The sequence below is a fragment of the Schistocerca cancellata genome, chromosome 4, assembly GCF_023864275.1.
Source record: "Schistocerca cancellata isolate TAMUIC-IGC-003103 chromosome 4, iqSchCanc2.1, whole genome shotgun sequence".
NCBI classification, from domain to species: domain Eukaryota; kingdom Metazoa; phylum Arthropoda; class Insecta; order Orthoptera; family Acrididae; genus Schistocerca; species Schistocerca cancellata.
This window is the reverse complement of record NC_064629.1, coordinates 752,955,418-752,980,403: the sequence shown is the minus strand read 5'-3', so window position 1 is coordinate 752,980,403 and position 24,986 is coordinate 752,955,418. Positions and strand designations below refer to the sequence as shown.

General features: G+C 37.8%; 1 protein-coding gene across 1 annotated transcript in view; it reads left to right on the top strand.

Moving 5' to 3' along the window:
* Window positions 1–24,986, top strand: part of LOC126184403 (inositol 1,4,5-trisphosphate receptor) — a 372,462-nt gene that overhangs the window by 210,427 nt on the left and 137,049 nt on the right. The window contains exons 26-31 of the mRNA XM_049926787.1: window positions 1,899–2,156; window positions 2,296–2,416; window positions 4,983–5,125; window positions 5,249–5,436; window positions 13,753–13,864; window positions 21,073–21,178. Coding sequence (XP_049782744.1) covers window positions 1,899–2,156; window positions 2,296–2,416; window positions 4,983–5,125; window positions 5,249–5,436; window positions 13,753–13,864; window positions 21,073–21,178 — 928 coding nt within the window. The remainder of the gene's footprint in view (window positions 1–1,898; window positions 2,157–2,295; window positions 2,417–4,982; window positions 5,126–5,248; window positions 5,437–13,752; window positions 13,865–21,072; window positions 21,179–24,986) is intronic.

Below are 24,986 nucleotides of genomic sequence, written 5' to 3'. Positions count from 1 at the left end.
CTGTCCCCAGCATTCCATTTGAATTTCATTGACTTGCAAATTGTCAAAGCAGCATCAAATAGAATGACCACGCACCCTTTCTGGAATCCTCCATTATGATGCCATTAGTGTCTGCTAATGTCTTGACAGATGGCTTTTTTTACTAATTTAACATAAGATCAAATCTTTTTAGGATTTTCTCTCAGATCTTTAACAGAATTTTATTTTCAAATTGTGTACTAATCATCTCAGAAGGTCAACATCGTTCAAAAGAGTATTAGAATTTTCATTCTTGTTTGTGTCCCTGTTGATCCCATAAGGCTTCAGCTTTATGGTGATTTGTTATCTTTACACCTTCCATTATTTATGTTCCATCCATGATTTTCCACTGCCATATTTAGAATGACAATCAGTACTTAAGAATTATTATTTGAATGTTTCTTGAGTGAACTACCTCCTTCATAGATAAATTATATTTACTTAGGATTCTTTTAATGAATCTCAGCCCAGAATCTGCCTTTCCTTCAACTAGTTTTATGTAATATTTCCACCTTAAATTGTCATCAATGTGTGCCCTTCAATATTTTACTGGTTTGACTCTGATCATTGGCTGACCACCAATGGTTGTATGAATCGATAATGAGTCTTTTTACCTATGTCTACACAATGTGTTAAATTTGTTTATAGTGAGCTTCAGCTGCCAATCTCTTCTCCAATCACTGATCCTTTGCAGGTCGTCTTTGCACTACAATTTTCTGGCATTGCAACTCCCTCGTAAACAATTGCACTTTCTACAGCAGCCTCGTGTGGGTCCCAACACAATGCACCACATCATTTATATGTATTGTAATTAGTGGTCATCCTATTAGAATTTCTTGGGCTTCACCAAAATTACTTTCAAATCTGATGATTTCTCCCACTGGAGAATGACATACAGAAAATTACGTTATAAGATGTCTTCAATACAGTTACTTAGCAGGCCGAATATTCCAAATGTTCATATGTTGTTCACTTGGCAGCAGTGTGGAACTGGAAATTAGAGAACACATGTCAACTTGTGCACCATTATCTGCTTCATTATGAATCTTTGAAGAAATGATGCAAGCTTAGTCAAATGACTCTGCTTGTCTAACCCATGTTGATTCCTTTAGAGAAGGTATTCAGTCTGGGTGCCCTGATTAGTATTTCCTGCCTTATTAAGTTCTTGTACTTCTGCTCAAATCCTTCGTAAATATTGACATGTTAAACTAAACACCCATGAGTTCCTCGCATTACTAATTACTGATAAAGATTAGTTAATATTCATATTAGACATATAAAATTAAGTGGCTTAGCAATTTAATAGAACAGTATAACATTCTTTTTAACCTTCCACAAAAATGAACTGCATTTCTTATCACTTTAAGCAATACTAACACAGTGATGAAAGCATTGTAATACTGCTTATATAGATGGAAGCTGAAAGTAGCTTCATCAGTATGATAGTGGTGGCTTCAGTTTTCTGTAAATATCAGTAAGTAGAATCCAAGAATGGGATTAACAAATACAAATTCAGGATGGTGAATTATTCCCAATTTCATATTACTCTTCAGATGTGAGCAGAGCCTCTTCAAAGATTCTCACATCCTTGAATAAAAAAACTTGCTATTAATTGTTAGGAACATGTTACTATTGAATGCAATGAGTTTTCATAATGTTCCAGTATTGTTTTCATAAAATTCTCATCGCTGTTTATTTATTCCGGATAAGGCATATTTAATCTAGGAGACTGTACTCATTATAAGTAGATTTCAGCCTGTGGTTAATGCAAATTGTTGTTTACTCAACACCCCTAAAAGAAATAAAAGTGTGGGGAAATAATTTGTTTTCATAATCCTCATTTGTAAACTAAGACTAACAATTTATTGTATACTTTTCAGGTAAAGGAAGCATATATTAACTTCTTAAACCATTGCTATATTGATACAGAAGTTGAGATGAAGGAAATTTATACATCCAACCACATGTGGTCTCTTTTTGAGAAGAGCTTCCTGGTCGATATGGGAATTGTTGCAAATTCAACACATGATCGAAAACATGCTGATACAGCTTTGGAAAACTATGTCATCAACAGTGTTATGAACATTATAACAACTTTTTTTAACACTCCATTTTCAGACCAGAGTACAACTGTTCAGGTAAATAGTTTTATATACTCTTCTTAGCTTCAGCTGTAAATTTTTGTAATGTGTCTTGGCTTGACTTCACATTACAATATAAAATGTGCTTGCTGTCAAAAAACTGCCAAGAAGTATATTTGGCTTATTTTACTTGCAGACAAGACAACCTATTTTTGTGCAGCTTCTTCAAGCAGCATTCCGGATATCTCAGTGCACATGGCTGAATGCAGCACAGAGATTTAATGTTGAAAATTGCATTCGTACTTTGTCAGAAGTGGGTAAGAACCTCTGTTATAGACAGTTGTGGGCATCATAATACTTCTATATAAAGCAGTATAGTCAATGTATTACTATCATTCCTTATGTTTAGCAAAGTACTCAGCATAAACTAAGTCTTAATATTGTTATTTCTACCAGTCACTAAATTTTGTTTCCCCATGTTATATTATACCCATCTGCATTGTAGATTTAAAATTAAGATGAGGAAGAAAGATGTAGTGGAGCAACATCATGGTTGTTAAGTGAGCACAGTTACTTCATTTTACCAGATACATTTAAAGGAATGATTGGTATAAATAATTCGTTGTTAGAAATGAGAAAGATAGAATTGATGATAAGCAATATGGGCACACTCCATGTACATAAGAAAATAGCTAGAGGAAAGTGTTGCAGTACTTAAAAAAAAAAAAAAAACTTGGAGTAGATGGTAATAAAATGGAGAACAAAAAAAATGAAAGTGGCACCAGTAAACACCACAGTTTCAGCATATACAGATACCAGAATTGTAATATGGACATAAATGGATGCCCAAGTAATAGTTCAGTTACATGTAGCATTTGTAGTATTACTGTTCTGGAACCAGACTACAGATGGTAAGCATCTACTATATTTACTATTTGCTATTCATTAGGATATTTTGTTTTCAGTGTCCAGTCGTTACCACTGCAGCAAAAAGTAGAATACATATCAGAGTTGTGCTGCCATAATAGAAAATAATTATCTGTGATAATATTCAGGACATAATTAACTTCTATGGTCACTGTACAAATTGTCATTTACCATTACATACTTTTGATAACTATTGGTGACACCTCTCTCCGTAACAGAAATTTTCAGTATTACAGTTTTTATTGTTATTGTATGATCTTATGTTTTATAAAGCAAGCAGAAGGACATTTTCAGTATTAAGTTGTACTATATTGCATTCTTGGTGTGAAATACTGCACATTCACATGTATAGATTTTATATGATGAATATGATGACATTTACAGGACATATAACTTGGATGTTACGACGATGTTTACAAGATATATAATTTGGACATTTAGAAAACTGTTATTCTGTTCTTTACTGTCTTGTATGGTATCTCCAGATGCAGCAGTATTTGATGGAGTTTTTGCTGTTGGAATCATACACTGAAATGCCAAAGAAATTGGTATATGCATGCGTATTCAATTATAGAGAGATGTAAACAGGCAAAATACAGCACTACGATTGGCAATGCCTACATAAGACAACAAGTGTCTGGCGCAGTTGTTAGATCAGTTACTGCTGCTACAATGGCAGGTGGTCAAGACTTAAGTGAGTGTGTTACAGTCGGTGCACGAGTGATGGTACGTAGCATCTCTGAGGTAGTGATGAAGTGGGGATTTTTCCCATACAGCCATTTCACAAGTGTACTGTTAATATCAGGAACCCAGTAAAACACCAAATCTCTGACATTGCTGCGGCCGGGAAAAGATCCTGCAAGAACTGGACCAACGATGACTGAAGAGAATCATTAAGTGTGACAGAAGTGCAACACTTTCACAAATTGCTGCAGATTTCAATGCTGGGCCATCAAAAAGTGTCAGCGTGTGAGCCATTCAGTGAAACATCAGTGATATGGGCTTTCGGAGCCAAAGACACATTCGTGTATTCTTGATGACTGCACGACACGAGGCTTTATGCTTCACCTCTTGAATCCATGGACCGTGCATGTCAGCAGGGACCGTTCGAGCTAGTGGAGGCTGTGTAATGGTGTGGGGCATGTGTAGTTGGAGTGCTATGGGGCACCTGATATGTCTAGGTGACATGTACGTAAGCATCCTGACTGATTACCTGCATCCATTCATGTCCATTGTGCATTCTGACAGACTTGGACAATGCAACACACCACACGTCCAGAATTGCTACAGAGTCGCTCCAGGAACACTCATCTGAGTTTAAACAGTTCCACTGGCCACCAAACTCCCCAGACATGAACATTATTGAGCATATCTAGGATGCCGTGCCACATGTTGTTCAGAAGAGATCTCCACCCCCTCATACTCTAACAGATTTGTGGACAGCTCTGCAGGTGTCAATTCACTCCAGCACTACTTCAGACATTGGTCGAGTCCATGCCGTCTCGTGTTGCAGCAAATGTGTTCACGGGGTCCCTACACGATATTAGGCAGGTGTACAAGTTTCTTTGGCTCTTCATTGTATGTTTAGGTAAACTAGATTTAACGTCTATTTCACTCAGTTCTGGCAGCAAAGAAGTTGATTGTTGCTTCTGTAAACATCTTCTTGATCATGATCACTTAGTGAACACTAGTCACATTCATGACAGTGTCAATATTGAACTGTCTTTGTGTTGCCTCTTTAAAAACTACTTCAGAGGTGTTTATCAAGGAATTCCAGTTCTAATGATTCTATTTTTGATGAAACATTAAACAGTAATTGTATTCTCTTACTATCAGATTTAATAGCAAAAAACTGTAGTTTCAGAATCTACCTCACTGATAAAATCTTCCATGAAGGTAAGAAATTATTCATTTTTGTCAAGACAATACCTGAAACCTGTATCTTCTTTTCTACAGCTAAAGGAAGAGGAATAGCTATACCATCTGACCTTGAAAGCCAAGTTTTGTCCATGTTCAACAAAGCAGCAATGTTATCGAGACAGACTAGCAAATGGTTACAGGCTGCAAAAACACCAAAAATGGAACGTTCACAGTCTCAGGTATCAGAGAGAATAATAATTATTAATTATAGTTTAGTAGTTTGATTTTCACTATAAGATGTTGTTATCCATACATTGAAAAGTTCTTTTTTCCACTCAAGTAATTGTTTGACTTTGTTTCAGCTAATGCGGCTCGATCGTAGCATTATAGAAGGGCTACAAGACATTGTATCGCTTTTAGAAGATCAATTGAAACCACTGGTTCAGTCAGAGTTATCACTTCTAGTTGATATTCTTTATAGACCAGAACTGCTGTTTCCTGCAGATACTGAAGCTAGGAAGCGATGTGAGAATGGTGGCTTTATTAGAAGGTATCAAACAATAATTGCTTGCCAAAGATTCTGAAATCACCAGTTTTGTACAAATTTAGAGTTATTCAGTTTTCATCGTGTATGGATATACTACAATACCTGTTCCATGTAGTGTTCAATAAGAGCTCTGTGGGGAATGGAAAGTATTACTTCAACTCCGTAACTGCTCCAACCTTTACATTGTGTTACCTGTAGATTTTGAACTCAGAACTGATGTTCAATTTTGAGCTATGTGATGCAGTGCAAAACAGTTGTAACATAAAGTACTCAAGTGCCCCTACCGAACAACTTAGCTGGAGTGAAATGGTCCCTACTGCAGTCTCTTTTTCTTCTTGAGTGCACTTACTACAGTAGATATGACACTAGAGAAAATATCCTACTGTCTCCATACCAACATAAGAAACAAGAAATTTTTGAATTATTTAGGAATAGAGAGATGACTCACTGAAAGGCAGAAGTGCTGCGATGTCAACAGACCCACAAACAAAAGGTACAGACCTTTGCCAGCTTTTGGAATGAAATTCATTTCTCAAGCTGCCGGAGAAATGTACACACAAACACACATTCTCTCCCATCCACTTAACTTAGTCCTTCTCCACCCATTTACCAAGCAAGATGGTGCAGTGGCTAGCACACTGAACTCGCATTCGGGAGGACGACAGTTCAATCCCGCGTCTGGCCATCCTGATTTAGGTTTTCCATGATTTCCCTAAATCGCTCCAGGCAAATGCCGGGATGGTTCCTTTGAAAGGGCCTGGCCGACTTCCTTCCCCGTCCTTCGCTAATCCAGTGAGATCGATGACCTCGCTGCGTGGTCTCCTTCCCCGAACAACCCAACCTCCACTCACTGTGCCACCTTCCTGGATGTCCATCTCCTCCTCTCAGATGACTCCTTTAACACCGCAGCCCACATCAGACCCGCCATTCACCAATAGTACCTGTACTTTGTCAGCTGCCACCCCTTCCACACCAAAAAATCCCTCCCATACAGCCAGGCCACCAGTGGCAGATGCATCTGCAGCGATGAGAACTCCCTCGCCCAGTACGCTGAAGGCCTTTGTGAGGCCTTTTGCAGACAGGCAATACCCCCCAGACCTAATACAGAGACAGATATCCCATGCCATATCCCCACGCTCACCTGATTCTCACATCCATCCCAAGAACCAGCCACAAAGAAGTGATCCCCTTGTCACCTAATACCACCCAGGGCTAGAATGACTGGACCATGTCCTTTGTCAGAACTTTGATTATCCGTCATGATGCCCTGAAATGAGGGACATCCTACTCAAGGTACTTCCATCTCCTCCCAAAGTGGTGTTCTGACATGCAGCAGAGCACAACATGCAAGATTTCAGTGGCTGCTCCACAACCCGTGACATCTGGATCTTCTCCACCAGAACCAGCTTTTCTGAGCTGCGCAGTTGGCAGCTATCCTTGCAGCACATCCTTCGCTCCTGTAACCACCTACACCTATGCCTAAGGTAACTCACTGTCCGCCCACCCAGTATTGTGTGTGTGTGTGTGTGTGTGTGTGTGTGTGTGTGTGTGTGTGTGTGTGCAGGTACAGGTACATGTGCATGTGCAAGTACAGCTTGAGAAAGGAATTTCATTCTGACGGCTAGCAAAGCTCTGTACCTTTTGTTTGTGTGTCTGTTGGTGACACAATGCTTCTGCCTTTTGGTGAGTCGACTCTTTATTTCTAAATACTTGATTATTCTCAACCAGAAAGAAGAATTTTTGTTCACTTTATGTCAACTCTTTCATTTTTACCTCATTATACATAAATGGTTCTATGCAGTTAAATGCTTATTGTGTTATTCAGTTTTCATGGGTGGCTTCGCTGAAGCTGGTATTAAAATTACTGGGGAAGTTAATTTTATAGATACTAACTCATATAGATCACAAACTGCCTGATAGCTCCTGTTGTGGGCAAAGATTGAAATCGTTGTGGGTCCAGTAATAACATACAATTGCAGGGCCAAACACATGGTTTTCAACTTTCACCAATCAGAATGTATTCTTCTTCATTTGATGAAGTGGAAGGAGTTAAGATCTGCCACATATCTGTGAATCCAGCATTTTTGGGCCATTGTTTGTTTGCTTAAAGACAAAAGGTGATTCTAACATAAATAAGGAAAGTGTCAGAGGAGATAACACAATTCAAGGTTGAAGTAAGAAAATGCACTAGGAATCGCGAGTTGAGGATAAGACAGCAGGGTGCCTTAATCAGTTCCATACTTGTCGATAAATGTTTTGCCTTTATAGAGAGAATGTTCAAAAAGATTAAGGGAAATTACACTAACACTTTTTTGGGTTGTTCATAAGGAGCATTTTAGAGTCCAGGTACATCAACTTCTGATCTGGGTGTTACATAGAAACAAGATTTTTTCATCTGTCAGCGGACAATTGGTGTGTGCTGCAGACCCTATCTGATAAATATTGAGTACTGAAAACACCAGCAATCCTGTTGTGCTTCCTTGGGGGGACACCCAATGTTAGCTTTATTTTTGTTATACATTTTGTATCCAGTCTAACAGTTGGGTACTTCCAGTCAAATATTCTACATGGTAACCACATATTTGTGATGATACTACATGTGGTTGCATCTTGGCTATTAGACAGCCAAGTGATACTACACAACACACCTTTCATAAATCTAGGAAAATGCACACTACCTCTTCAACTGTGATTACAATTTCAAACAGTGGAAACTGCAGTTTATTATATCAACAATATAAGGCAAGAGAGAGATTTTTACTCACCATAAAGATGATGCATTGAGTTACAGACAGGCACAAGGAAAAGACTTTTACATAATTATCTTTTGGCCAAATCCTTCTTCAGGAAAAGAAACCACACACACACACACACACACACACACACACACACACACACACACACAAAAAGCAAGCACACCTCGCACACACAATTCTGGTCCGAGCTGCCGGAGATGGCAGTCATGTGTGCATGACGTGTTTTCTTGTGTGAAGAGTTTGTTTGTGTGTGTGTGTGTGTGTGTGTGTGTGTGTGTGTGTGTTTCCTTTTCTGAAGAAGACTTTGGCCAAAAGTTAAGTGTGTAACAGCCTTTTCATTGTACCTGTTTGCAACTCAACGTATCCTCTTTATAGTGAGTAGGAATGTATGCTTTTTCTTTATATTGTTGTGATTACAATTTGCTTCATATTGTGTCTAAAAAGAGCAGATTTTAGCCAGGAAATAGGGCAGTTTCACAGCATATTCAATGTCAAATATAATAGAAATTTCAACAGATCCTGGCACTGATGGTTGTGAATATGAAAAAAATGACTGCACATAATCAGTGTATCTATTATCTTTCTTCTTATTTTCACTTCTGTTCTTTTCTTGCGTTGGTACCAACTTTTACTGTTCATCAATGCATCTCATTTCAGTTAGTTCTGAGTTTACAATGTCATTTGTATCTTGTAAATTCTTCTACAGCTTTTGAGTGTTGTGTAAGGATTTCCCACCTACCCTATAACCTAACAGTATGTCCTGCACACATGCATTGTGGTTAGATGTTGCTATAGCAAGTTATATACGAAGTTATTTTTCGTACTATATGAGGAATGAAAAGTGGAATTATTAATCACAGGTATGACCAGAGGCACTCTCAGTAATTCATTCCTACAAGAATCATAAAAACCACATCTATGATTACTTTGTAATGTAGTGTCTCCAAACTGATTATATACTTGCAATATTACAAAAATTTACATACATGCAGAGTAAAGTACACTACTGGCCATTAAAATTGCTACACCAAGAAGAAATGCAGATGATAAACAGGTATTCATTGGACAAATATATTATACTAGAACTGACATGTGACTACATTTTCACGCAATTTGGGTGCATAGATCCTGAGAAATCAGTACCCAGAACAACCACCTCTGGCCGTAATAACGGTCTTGATATGCCTGGGCATTGAGTCAAACAGAGCTTGGATGGCGTGTACAGGTACAGCTGCCCATGCAACTTCAACATGATACCGCAGTTCATCAAGAGTAGTGACTGGCGTATTGTGACGAGCCAGTTGCTCGGCCACCATTGACCAGACATTTTCAATTGGTGAGAGATCTGGAGAATGTGCTGGCCAGGGCGGCAGTCGAACATTTTCTGTATCCAGAAAGGCCCGTACAGGACCTGCAACATGTGGTCGTGCATTATTCTACTGAAATGTAGAGTTTTGCAGGGATCGAATGAAGGGTAGAGCCACAGGTCATAACACATCTGAAATGTAACGTCCACTTTTCAAAGTGCCATCAATGCGAACAAGAGGTGACCGAGACGTGTAACCAATAGCACCTCATACCATTACGCCGGGTGATACGCCAGTATGGCGATGACGAATAGACACTTCCAATGTGAGTTCACCACGATGTCGCCAAACACGGATGCGACCATTATGATGCTGTAAACAGAACCTGGATTCATCCAAAAAAATGATGTTTTGCCATTTGTGCACCCAGGTTCGTCGTTGAGTACACCATCGCAGGTGCTCCTGTCTGTGATGCAGTGTCAAGGGTAACCGCAGCCATGGTCTCCGAGCTGATAGTCCATGCTGCTGCAAATGTTGTCGAACTGTTTATGCAGATGGTTGTTGTCTTGCAAACGTCCCCATCTGTTGACTCAGGGATCAAGACGTGGCTGCACGATCCGTTACAGCCATGCGGATAAGATGCCTATCATCTCGACTGCTAGTGATACGAGGCCATTGGGATCCAGCATGGCGTTCCATATTACCCTCCTGAACCCACCGATTCCATATTCTGCTAACAGACATTGGATCTCGACCAAAGCGAGCAGCAATGTCGCGAGACGATAAACTGCAATCACAATAGGCTACAACCCGACCTTTATCAAAGTCGGAAACTTGATGGTACGCATTTCTCCTCCTTACACGAGGCATCACAACAACGTTTCACCAGGCAACGCTGGTCAACTGCTGTTTGTGTATGAGAAATTGGTTGGAAACTTTCCTGATGTCAGCACGTTGTAGGTGTCACCACCGGCACCAGCTATGTGTGAATGCTCTTAAAAGCTAATCATTTGCATATCACAGCATCTTCTTTCTGTCGGTTAAATTTCGAGTCTGTAGCACGTCATCTTCATGGTGTAGCAATTTTAATGGTCAGTAGTGTAGATTAGATTTACTTTCATTCCAATTGATCCATTGTACGGAGGTCCTCCAGGATGTGGAACATGTCAGAAAAATAATAATACATGACAGATATTTACAACTGAAACAAATAAGCTAATGTACCTTCCACAGGTCCCAAGTGGAATGATCATCATTTTTTTAATGAACACTATATGAAAGAATCATTTTACAAACACTCATTTACTAAATTAAAAAAAAAGTTTTATTTATTTATAAGGTAATAAACATATAATAGAACATATAATTGAACACATTACTACACTGAAGTTTTGCAAAAGTTAGATTGTACTTAAACACACACACGCCCCCCCCCCCCCCCACCCCCCACACACACACAAAATCAATTGGTTCTACTGAGAAATTCATCAGTGGAGTAGAAGGAGTTAGCCACCAATAAATCCTTTTGGCTTCTCTTAAATTGAATTTCATTGGTTGTTATGCACACCTTTTTGTACAAGAGTAACTGACTGTAAATCCTTGTGAAGATTATTCTTATTTCTAGTATTGATTCCATGAATTGAGCTGTTTATTTGAAAAAGTGATGTATTTTTAGTGACAAATTTCAGTAAGGAATAAATATATTGGGAAGCAGTTGTTAGTATCCTTAGATCCCTAAACAAGCTTCTGCAGGATGTTCTTGAGTTCACACCACATATAACTCTTATTGCACGTTTTTGTGCCCAGAAAACTTTAGCTTGGTTTGATGAAGTACCCCAAAAAGTAATCTCATATGACGTTATGGAATGAAAGTAAGCATAGTATGCCAGCTTTTTCATTTTTATATCCCCTATGTCTGACACAATTCGCATTGCAAATAAAGATTTTTTAAGATGCTGCAGCAGTTCTGTGGTGTGCTCCTCCTAGTTGAATTTATTATCAAGCTGTAATACCAAGAATTTAACACTGTACACTTCTCCTATCTGCTTTTCATCGTATGTTAGGCATATACTCGTGGGACGTCCATTACAAGGTCTGAACTGCATGTAGTGTGTTTTTTCAAAGTTTAGTGACAAAGAATTGCATAGGAACCAGTGATTAATGTCCACAAATATTTTATTAGCCGATTTTTCTAAGACTACACTTGATTTGCTATTTATTTCAATGTTTGTATCATCAGCAAACAAAACAAACTTGGCATCCGGTAATGTTACTGATGATAGGTCATTGATATACACAAGAAGAACTAAGTGCCCTAAGATGGAACCTTGTGGGACCCCACATGTAATTAGTTCCCAGTTGGATGATGCCTAATAGCTTAATACATCTCTCTTTCCTAATAATGCCCTTTTTTTCCTGCCAGAGATAGACGATTTGAACCATTTTGCAGCATTTCCTGTTACACCATAATATTCTAATTTACTTATAAGGATATTGTGATTTACTTAGTGAAATGCCTTTGACAGATCACAAAATATACCAGTTGCCTGCAATTTTTTGTCTAATGAATTAACTAAGTTTTCACTGTAAGTGTAGATAGCCTTCTCAATATCAGAACCCTTTAGAAATCCAAACTGCGACTTTGACATTATGTTATTTGTGATAAGATGGTTATAAAGCCAATTGTCTATTACCTTTTCTAAAATTTTTGAGAATGTTGGCAAAAGTGAAATTGAATGGAAATTTGATGCTATTTCTTTATCTCCCTTCTTAAACAGTGGCTTAACTTTAGCATATTTCAACCATTCAGGAAATATTCCACTGATAAACGACTGGTTACAGAGATAGCTTAATATGTTGATAAACTCAGAATCACATCTTTAATTAACTTTGTTGATATCTCATCATACCCACTAGATATTTTTCATTTTAAAGATTTTTTGACGGACATTACTTTTGCTTGGGTAGTGATGGTCAAATTCATATTATGGAAGTTACTTGAAATGTTTGGTCTGAGGTATTCCATAACAGCATCTACAGAACCTGACAACCCCATCTCTTCAGTAACAGTTAGAAAATGTTTGTTAATAAGTTCTGCAACACTATACACATTTGTCATCAATGTATCATTTACTCTTAATGCTATTTGTCCCTCTTCATGTCTGGTTCTACTAGTCTCCTCCTTCACTATATCCCATATTGTGTTTATTTTGTTATCTGATATAACTATCTTTTCCTTGTAATATATTTGCTTTGATGTCCGTATTACAGTCTTTAATATTTTGCAATATTTCTTGTAGTGTGCTATAGCATCAACATCAAAACTGTTTTGGATTGACAGATATAGTTTTCTTTTTGTTTTACAAGATACCTCTATTCCTTGAGTAATCCATGGCTTCTTTGTAGACTTTGCTCTGACCTTGGTTATTTTTGGGGAAAAACAGTGTTCAAATAAGGTAAGCACTTTATGAGCAAAAGTGTTATATTTTTCATTCATGCCATGAGCACTGTAAATGTCACTCTAGTGAATGTCTGTGAGGAGTATCCCAAAATAATCAATTTTTGGCTGATTGATTACCCTCTTGAGCTCAGATTTAACAGATTTGGTTTTGTAACATAATGTTGTTCATAGGACTTTTCTATAAAGATATTATCAATGGTTGGTTGTGAGCAATTGGCTACCCTAGAGGGGAACTTTACAGTGGGAATTAAGTTGAATGATAGTGTTACTAATGCAAATAAGTTCGTATTGGGAGAGTCTTTAAGGAAATCTACATTGAAGTCACCAGCAACCACTACTTCTTTGTTTTTGGTTGTTAAATGGGCCATTACAGCTTCAAGGTAGTTCATGAACAGATTAAAGTTACCTGCAGGTGTAAGTACACTGTTGTCATAGATGATATGATGAAAAAGTGAGAAATCAAGTGCACTGCCTTATTGTACGTTAAAAAAAAACACTTATATAAACTGTATGGTTTACAAGTATAAAAAAAATTATTAAAGATTGTATGGAACTTGAAAAAACAAAAACAGTCCATTACTTTTGTATGTTACAAACAGTATGATAACTATACATCTACATTTATAATATACATTTTGACTTCTGTAGTACCAAAAATAAGCTTCAACTATTGGCTGCAACCGATTTTATGTCTCTTTTTATATTCAGTGTAACATGATAAAGTTTTTGTATAAAATAGTATTTCAAATTTCGTTTCTGTTCTGGATTTTTAAAATTGTAATGCCTCAAATTTTAGGTTGATAAAACACACAGAAAAATTACTAGAAGAGAAAGAAGAAAAACTGTGTGTCAAAGTTTTGAAAACATTGCGTGAAATGATGGCAATTGATCCAGAGTATGGTGAAAAGGTAAGTTAAATACATTTTTGTAGCTTAGGTGTGGGATGGAGGAGGGCGGGAGGGTAGGGGGGGGGGGGGGGCGGGCGGGCGGGCGGGCGGGCGGGGGAGAAGGACTGTGTATGTCTCTTGGTGGTGCAAGGGATACCTGACATAATGATCTTGTGTAGAGTGTTACCAGTTTTGATAGCACTCAGTGAGAAGAAAATCTGTCTGATGCACACCTGATTTTTTTCTAAGGTTTTGATGATCTCTGTGTCATTCAGACAGTACCCGTAGTTATTCAGTAATTGATATTCTTACGAAAGAGTTCTTCGGTACAAATGTAATGCTGGAAAATCCCGGATGGAATGCAACCAAAGAGAGGAGTATAAGTGTTTAGTGTGTGTGTGTGTGTGTGTGTGTGTGTGTGTGTGTGTGAGAGAGAGAGAGAGAGAGAGAGAGAGAGAGAGAGAGAGAGAGAGAGAGAGTCTTCTTCCAGAATTGCTCTGCAATGACAGTGTGTGCATCTGCAAATGTAGGCTTCTGCAGCCTTTGTCACAGTCAATAAAATTCTTCTGGGTTTGGGACCGCATTGTCGACTATAAAATTCCAGCATTTCGGCGACTATTACAAGACACCTTCCTGAGGGTGTATTGCTAATTGCTGAATGGGCACTAGTTTGCAGGATGAAGATCGAGTTTCGAGAGGCCCATATACTGTCAAAACAGCCTTTTAGCTTGAGGAGGAAGATCAGAGAGGCTATAGAAATAGCCACGCAACCTGACAACATGGACAGAGCAGACGGGTACCGGCTCCCAGCATCTTGGCTGCCAGCAGTGATAGCTTTGTGGAAGGACAGCTCTTGCAAAGCAACAGGCGTGCGGTAGGCCACAGCGGCGGAGGGCACACAGAGTGCTGATGCATCCTAGTTGATACTAGGCAATTATTAAACAATGCTGTGCAGCAGTCACTGCTCAATTTTCCTATATGCTGATTTCCACCAATGGCAAGCAGTAAAGGAAACTCCAATGGAAAACGCCTATTTCCGCCAGTGTTGACGTGCAATACAAAGACCCGATGAAAGAACACCTAATGCCCTTCCTCCTCACCCTCATATCCAATGACAGCACTCCTCCGTAATATATAAGTAAGCAAACTAGTGCCCATTCAGCAGTTAGCAATACATCCTGAGGAAGGCGTTTCGTAATAGTCGCCGAAACGTTGGAATTTTATAGTTGACAATGCGGTTCCAAGCCCAGAAGAATTTTATTGACAGTGTGTGCATCTGTTGAAGTATTGACAGTTGTTGATGACGTCATCTGGCTACCTTGCTGTATGTTATTAGAACATTGTTTATGCTGATTATAAACTTGAGTCTCACAATGTGGCCAAAGTCTGGGAACTGTCAGTCCGTTATCCTCCACTACACAATCTTCAACAGACAGTTTTAAAGTGAATGGTCATGTAAAATATAGACACACTGCTTTTTAATAAGTGTTCACTGATGCATAGTACCTAGAACATTAGGGTGGCCCTTAAACTGGTGTGGCACACAACCTACTTTGCAAGACACTTTTCAGGCCCAAATTTGCATAGCAAATAAAATATACTCTGTATTACTTTTTGAAGCAAAGTTAAATAAATATAATTTGGTATTAAATGAAAGTATTAATTATGATGGACACGTGGGGCACTTGAAAATAGCATTATTGTTCAAATGAAAAAAATGAACTGATTAAGAAACTTCATCACTTTTAGGATCATTCGGAACAGTTGTGAATTATGAATAGGATCCTAACTTTAGTGAAGTGATGCTGATCAAAGATGCGTATCTAACACATGTAATTTCAATAAACCCTTACCTTGAGTAAACTTCACAAAACACTGGTTCATCAGTATATTACAATTCTAATCTGTTACTTTGCCTGGTGGAAGTCAAAGAGTTTGTGCTGTGGTGGCAGTGCTGGCCAAAATAATGCAATCATGCTCTTAATATTGTATGCTGTACAAAATCTCTTCTTGGCCATGTAATTATAGCAAATGCCAGTTTCATCTGAGACTCATTTAATATACTTCAATGTGGAAGTAACTGGAGGGAAGAGTGAGGCAAAATTATCACCAAAGGCTGGACACAGACTGGTAGCTGTTGTTCTGCTAGCGTGCTAACTTCGTGCCTTTACGCCTTCTCAATTGGGCACATTCCCTTCCGGGCATTCTTTGTTGTGAACTCTTTTGTGACAGACTTCCTTACTGTGCCACGAAAGAAATTGTGTCCACGTCTAGGTTTGATTCAAGGATAGCAGAATGTTGGAAGTTGAGTAATCTGCTGTGCTGTTGAAAGACTGTACTGTATGTAAATGAAGCAAAGTTGCCGAAGTATTATTATGGAAAATATTTTACTTTTAACATAAAAAGTAAAACACCACATATTTTGTATTCACATGTTTTTCAATGTGCAATTGTTCTCGAGCAATTGCAGGGAATCTGCAGGTTAAAAATATCTTATTATTCTCATGTCACAGCTCGGTAATGAGCTTGTTTTCTTTTCATTATTGGTCATATTTATTACGATACTTCAAAGTTTGGTAACTCACTGCTGTGATTGCTAATCTGAATGAAGCAGAAATTGGCAGTCTGAAATTGTTATCATATTTTTAACTACATCCCTCAAACAAATGTAGAAGTATTTTGAAATGTTGTGCATTTATCCACAATAAATTCCTGAATTCCATTAAGAACATCGTGCCAATATCTTTCTAATCTTTAAAAGCCCTAAATCTCTTTCTCCGCTGTGGAGATCCATTTACCAGTCTTGTGTGTAATTTGAAAGTGTCCAAACAAATAATATCTTATCACCCAGTGAGTCATATTCACACCTATATTTAACCTGAGCAAAGCAGAAAGCTGAAAACTGAGTCACTTGCTACTCTACTGTAGAACTTTCTTTCTATAAATGAAGCAAACCTACATCCCTTGCTGAAGTAAATGTTTGGAAAACATTTTACTTTAGGCATAAAGAATTGAATTGAAAGCTATAGGTTTTGGATTTGCATGTTTTTTCACTGTGCAGTTGTTTTGAAGCACTTGCCATCAATTGTATGCTGCATAAGTGACTTGCAGGTCCGTTACCAATTATCCAACCATCGAAAGGGGAACTACTGTGTAGCATGGAATCTTAGCTGTGTTATGTTTCTGGCAAATCACATCATTGAAAAGGAAATGCAAGGTAAAAGGCAAAGCAAAAAAAAGACACAGCTAGGATTTGATCCCACAACCTTTTCATTTCCAGCCACACACTCTACCACTAGACCACCAGACCAGATGTGAATTTAGTGACCCTTGCTGCACTCTCAAGTCACTGCTGCTCACTAGGTGGCAATGGCACCATTTTCACAACTTTAATTCATCATAATGCAGACAAATTTGTACGAAATATTTATAAATTATATACACAAACCTTCCTCACGAGTCAGTATACCTATTAGTGAAAACAAAATCAAAATTCCTACAGCATTTCCTGAGATTAGCCCCTATATACAGATGGACACAAATAGGTGACTTAAATAAATAAATAAATAAAGTTTATATAATAAGTGTTGTTCATGTTACATCATAGTTGTACAGTATAGGTATTGCAGCCTGTCCTCACCCCTTCTCCCTCTCAGCCTCCATCATTTCTTCACTTACGACTACATCACTCTGAGCTCCTCGGTTTGATTTGTGTAATACGTGTGTGATTTTTAATTTGTACTGCCGCCCTTCTCTCTCACTCTCTCTCTCTCTCTCTCTCTCTCTCTCTTTCCTGTCCCCACTAGCATCTCATCTTTCACTACTATATGTGATCCATGCCTGCACCAGAGTGAGCTCCCTCTGGTTGCATAACCCTGTCTCCATCTCGTGCCTTACCTCCAACTTGTAACCTTTTCCGCTCCCTCTCACTCTATGGTACTGGGTATCGTTACACATTCCATTGTTTGTATTCTGCCCAGGATTTTGTAGTATCTTAGTAAGGTACTCACTGCACTTGAACTGCAAACAACAGAAATGTTAATTAATTAAAATCACCAACATTTTCAAAAGAAAGGGAATAAACATAGCATACACTACAGAAAATTCTATACAAAAATACACCCCAAAACTGACATAAAACAGAGACACAAAACAGAGACATATACCAGAAAGCAGGGATATATCAACTACAGTGTAACACTTGTGAAGGCAAGATACTTAGGGCAAACAGGTAGAACATTTGATGTCAAATACAAAGAACACACGAGAGCCTGGAAATATGGGACAGACAACTCCACATTTGCAGAACACCTAAGAGAACATAAACACAAACCAACTACTAGAGAAGAAAACATACAGAAAACCAAAGCAGAAAGAACAAACCTGTTGAATGATCAAGTACACATGCCAAACAATTCATTGTTTACACTAAAAGATAAAATAATAGAATAATGCTCCCAAAGCGGATTAATATAATAATACCATCCAATATAATAATAATAATAATAATAATAATAATACCCAACATATTTACACTCATTTATCCAAGAACCCCTTCACAGAACATTGAAGTGAAAAGCCAAGTCAGCTGTCACCAAAGCTTTCAACCACTTGCTAGCAGCTAGTACATTCATAGTCAACTCCCTACAACTCAAGCCACACACACACACACACACACACACACACACACACACACACACACACACACCCATACACTCTTCAGCTCTCTCTCTCTCTCTCTCTCTCTCTCTCTCTCTCTTATAAACACATATGATATAAACATTATGAATAGAAGTTGGTTTTGAAGATATACTTCGTTAGGTTTGCAACAGATAAACAAACCAAAGAGGTGGAAACACGTATTGAAGTTACAATATTTAAGTTGTGAAAAGCACCGTGTCCAAAGAAATGCTTATATCGAGTGGCAAAAGAATAATAATACACCACAAAAAAGGATAAAAATGGTTAACAATGAAAAAAAGTCAGAACTCAAAATTGTGCATATATGTCGGTAATAAAGTGGTAATGTGACCTCCAGACGAGATGAGAGGAAACATAGATCACAACTTGTAAGTAATTACGTTTTTACATAAAAAAAATAGCGACATGAAATGTTTGATAATCTAAAAATAACAAAACAGTATTGTTATAGATCCCACTGATGATGAGTTAGAGCAAGAAAAAATTGAAACACATCTGGGGAAAATAAATTAAGTTGCAGCAGGAAAAGGCGGTTTTATTTACAAAACAAGTAGTTCTCTGCTTGCTACGGAGGATGGCCATGCAAACAAATTTGTTAGTTAATTAATTTCTACATCTACATCTACATCCATACTCCGCAAGCCACCTGACGGCGTGTGGCGGAGGGTACCTTCAGTACCTCTATCGGTTCTCCCTTCTATTCCAGTCTCGTATTGTTCGTGGAAAGAAGGATTGTCGGTATGCCTCTGTGTGGGCTCTAATCTCTCTGATTTTATCCTCATGGTCTCTTCGTGAGATATACGTAGGAGGGAGCAATATACTGCTTGAGTCTTCGGTGAAGGTATGTTCTCGAAACTTTGACAAAAGCCCGTACCGAGCTACTGAGCGTCTCTCCTGCAGAGTCTTCCACTGGAGTTTATCTATCATCTCCGTAACGCTTTCGCGATTACTAAATGATCCTGTAACGAAGCGCGCTGCTCTCCGTTGGATCTTCTCTATGTCTTGTATCAACCCTATCTGGTACGGATCCCACACTGCTGAGCAGTATTCAAGCAGTGGGCGAACAAGTGTACTGTAACCTACTTCCTTTGTTTTCGGATTGCATTTCCTTAGGATTCTTCCAATGAATCTCAGTCTGGCATCTGCTTTACCGACAATCAACATTATATGATCATTCCATTTTAAATCACTCCTAAAGCGTACTCCCAGATAATTTATGGTATTAACTGCTTCCAGTTGCTGACCTGCTATTTTGTAGCTAAATGATAAAGGATCTATCTTTCTGTGTATTCGCAGCACATTACACTTGTCTACATTGAGATTCAATTGCCATTCCCTGCACCATGCGTCAATTCGCTGCAGATCCTCCTGCATTTCAGTACAATTTTCCATTGTTACAACCTCTCGATACACCACAGCATCATCTGCAAAAAGCCTCAGTGAACTTCCGATGTCATCCACAAGGTCATTTATGTATATTGTGAATAGCAACGGTCCTATGACACTCCCCTGTGGCACACCTGAAATCACTCTTACTTCGGAAGACTTCTCTCCATTGAGAATAACATGCTGCATCCTGTTATCTAGGAACTCCTCAATCCAATCACACAATTGGTCTGATAGTCCATATGCTCTTACTTTGTTCATTAAACGACTGTGGGGAACTGTATCGAACGCCTTGCAGAAGTCAAGAAACACGGCATCTACCTGTGAACCTGTGTCTATGGCCCTCTGAGTCTCGTGGACGAGTAGCGCGAGCTGGGTTTCACACGACCGTCTTTTTCGAGACCCATGCTGATTCCCACAGAGTAGATTTCTAGTCTCCAGAAAAGTCATTATACTCTAACACAATAAGTATTTAGACTTTCTTTTAAGATCCATTCATGAATATTGATCTCTCACTATTGCATAAAAGACAAACAGTATTAGTTAGTGTCAATACAACAGCATATTCTGGATTGAAATATTCATTCACTGTTTAGAGTCAATCTTCAGAAATAACATTTTTTGCAGTATCTGAAAGGGCACTCATGCCACAGATATTCAAACACAATAAGTATTTAGACTTTCTCTTAAGATACATTCATGAATATTGATCTCTCACTATTGCATAAAGACAAACAGTATTAGTTAGTGTCAATACAACAGCATATTCTGGATTGAAATGTTCATTCACTGTTTAGAGTCAATCTTAAGAAATAACATTTTTTGCAGTATCTGAAAGGGCACTCATGCCACAGATAATGGTTTGTTAATGTCATATGCTTAATCTGCAGAAATCAGTTTCATGACTATTAACTGTTTGTTCTAGCAAAGTACTTGCCGCTTGCAATAGAATAAGTGCTGAAACTATGCATGAGATACAGGCTGTTATACCCATTGTTTTTGTAACAGTTGCTTGTGTAAATCTCTTTCAAATCATTTGTCAAGATGTAATCTGTTAAGATATCAATTTTTAAATGTTGAACACTTTGAGAGCTTGATGGCTTTCATCATGTTGCTTACATTAGTTATCATCTGATTGTCAGGGTGACAGTCTTCGAGCAAGTCTGCTGAATCGTTACTTTGAGGGTGCAAAGCGAGATCCAGTAGAGCCAAGCACAAAAAGGCCACCAGTTACACATGGACCAGGTGGTAAGTTACTAGAAAAATATTGCAATTGTGTTTTTCAGATGAAAGAGAAATTTTGAAGTACACGCATGAGTATTCAGAATTTACACATTTTGTTTTCAGTGTTCAGGAAAAAAGTGCAGTTGTGTAAGTCAATGCTATTTGCAATATATTAACAACACTGAAATATATTTATTATCTGCCTTGATTCATATATATTAAATCTTCATATATTATCATCATTTCAGTGGCACACAATCATGCTTTTGTGTGAAGCCACACTGTAGTCTTCATCTTGAACCAGTGGTTGTTGGCTGTGTTCTTGGGGTACTGTCAACAGGTTCCTTCAATTAAATTCACAGGAAGCTTCATTGTGGTAATGCTTTCATTTGGAAGTGTTGTGTCTAAAGTGTACAAAGTAGTTTAACACATCAGATGTCTTTGAAATGAATAAAACAGCTCATTTGTTTACAATGTGTACAAGTTGAAACATTGATTATTCATAACTTGTAAAGGAATGAGTCCTTCAATGTTGCTGTGATAGATCAGTTTCTGAATTGTGCTTTACACAAACTTATTCACTAGCTAACTGTTGTAAGAAACAGTCATTGGCTAGCTGTTGTGGCGTATTAAAAAGACTTCCTGTCAGAACAATTGAATGCAGTGAATGATGTGAAGACGATGTCCTCTTGTGGAATCCATGGTACCACCTTCCAGAGATGATGAGCAGTGGAGAGAGCGGGGCTCACAGAGGCACGCTGGTGGAAGGTTTAATGTATCATCCCCCATGAAGATGCGAGCGATGCGCTGTGTGTGGTTGATGAAGACATCATCAATATCTCAGGAAGTACATTGGCTGCATAACAGACAAGACTATGTATTATACCCCATTGTCATTGTACCTATAGAGTTGTCAAGAAAACATTCTGCACTTCTCACATACAACATACCTACTGAGTGAAGGCATGTAGTGGTAAGACACTGGAGTCATAGTCAGGAGAACAGCAGTTCAGATCTCTCTCCGACCATCCGGACTTAAATTTTCCTTGGGTATCCTAAATTTTTTAATGCGAGGACCAGGATGGTTCCTTTGGAACAACATGGCTGATTTCCTTCCCTGTCTTTCTCCAATGTGTGGCTGTGCTCTGTCTCTAATGACCTCATCATTGATGGGATGTTAAAGCTGAATTTTCTTTCCTTATATTACAATTAGCTGGCAGTTATGTACTATTTGTCTTATGTATCAGTAATACAATATACTTCACATAACGATTCCAGAGGTGCTGCAGAGCCCAGACGTGCTTATTAACTCTACCTTTCTATTCACTTATCTTACGATACTTTGCATTTTCCAAACATTTCATCATGCTATTATACATTTTTAGGGTGTTGCGTTTTTCACAGATACAAATAGATAGGTGTTCCACCTCAGAGTTCGCTTCTGTTCAACATCTTTTTAATGTGTTGTGTATAGAGCAATATAAAAATTACTTCCTATTAGCACAAGAACTTATGCTGATTTCATTTAGGGGGGTGAGGAAAGGAAAAAAGCTACTGGCAGAAGCTGCTGAATCAAAGGCTTTGATTGGACTGTAAAGATGCTGTTCTGCAATTGTAAAAGTGATATTTACTGAACTACAATAAATATTTAACGGAAATATATATATTGTGATGAAATGTTCTGGAAACCACATATTTAATAACACATACTTGATCTTTCAACAGTCATTATTTGAAAATAGCTTTCCACATAAGCTACTGAAAGGAACATTAAACAGCTATGGAAAAGCCATGGATCACTAGAGGGGGTAAAGTGTCTTTTGGAAGAAGAAGGGAAATGTATCTGTTGGCAAGAGGAAGTAGAAATCCTGCAGTAGTTGCCCACAACAAAAACTACTCAAAATTACTAAGAAAAGTTATTTAAAAAAATAAAGAACTTCAATGTAATGTCAGAGGTCAGTAATTCCAACAACAGATTTGAGCCTATATGGAATGTAGTTAAATGATAGACAGGAAAACCAGCTACAGAACAGGATAGCATCGCTACTGAACTAAAAGTAAGGGCTACAAATGATGACTCACAGGTAGCAAGTATATTTAATAATCATTTCTTAAATATAATAGGAAATATAGGGGTAAACAGTTCAAGAGAAAAATCACAGTAGTGTGCTGTAGAAGCAACACTCATAAAATTCAGTTGTAGTAAGAAAATTGTATATTCTCTCAAAGAGGCACATCTGGATTTGGTGGTGTTTCTAACACAATACTAAATATTTGTTCCTATGTAAAAGCTCTGTATTATCTGAAATGCGTAGTGCATCACTAATTCAATACATATTTCCAGAAGGACTGCAATATGCCATTCTTAATCCCCTTTACAAGAAGGGTGGTAGGAAAGATGTCAATAAATACTCACCTGTTTCACCACTGACATCATTTTCCAAAAATTTTGAGAAAGTGATGTACTCTAGAATAGTATCCCACCTGAGCAATAATATTAGTCTCAGCAAATCAAAGTTTGGATTTTAGTAGATTCCTGTACTGAGAATGCCATTTACATGCTCGCTTACCAAATTTTATAAGCATTAAATAACAAAATAGAACCAGTTGGTATTTTCTGTGCCCTATCCAAGCCATGTGACTCTGTGAATCACAGTATTGTGTAGATAAACTGAAGTGGTATGGCATTGATGGTATAACCAACCAATGGGTAATGTCACATCTAACCAAAAGAATGCAGAAAGTTATACTTCGTAATTCAATCGTGTAATTGTGGAAGATTCTTCTGACTGGGGAGAAATTATGTATAGAGTTCCCCAAGGCTCAACCTTAGGCCTGCTATTGTTCCTCATGTATGTAAACTATCTTCCATCTAATATACAACAAGCAGAATTATATTCTCTTTTGCAGATGACACTAGTATTGTAATCAATCAAAGCAAACATACAGCGACAGAAGAAATAGTAAACAAGGTTCATAAAAGTATCATTGACTGATTTCTGTTAATGGTCTCGCCCACAATTTTAAAAAGACACTACGTATACAGTTCTGCACATCTGGGCATACTACACCAATATTAAATGTAACACGTGGTCAGGAAATAATAAATAGGATGGAAACTTCAAAATTCTTTAGGGTCCATATTGATGAGCATTTAAACAGGAAAAAGTACATTAAATGGAACTCCTAAAACAACTTAGTTCAGCCAAATGCACTTAGAATCATTGAAAATCTTGGGGAGAGACAAATCAGTAAGTTGTCATATTTAGCATTTTTTCATTCAATTAAGTCATATGGAATAACATTTTGGGGTAACTTATGTCTAAGAAAGTCAGTCTTCATTGCTCAAAAACATGCTGTAAGAATAACATGTAGTGATCACCAACAATCATCATATAGACATCTGTTTAAGGGACTGGGCATTCTGACTACTGCTTAACTGTTCATTTATTCCCTCATGAAGTTTGTTGTAAGTAATCCACTGCAGTTAGAAAGAACAATGATTTACATAATTACAATACCGTAATGCAAAATGTCATTCGTAACTCCACATGTCTTTAGCACAAAAAATGGTGCACAATGCTGCAGCAAAAATTTTTGATTGCTTAACCAGATATAAAATTTCTGATACACAGAAAAGTAAAGCTGAAAACAAATTGAAAAAGTTTCTCCTTGACAACTCCTCCTATTCCATAGAAGACTTTCTGTTATTGTAACACATAAAAGGTAGGAATTACTAACTCATATCTTCATATTTAATAATAATAATGGTGACTTTAAATGATCAGGATGTAGACATACTTACAAGATAATTTGTGATTTGACTGTAAAA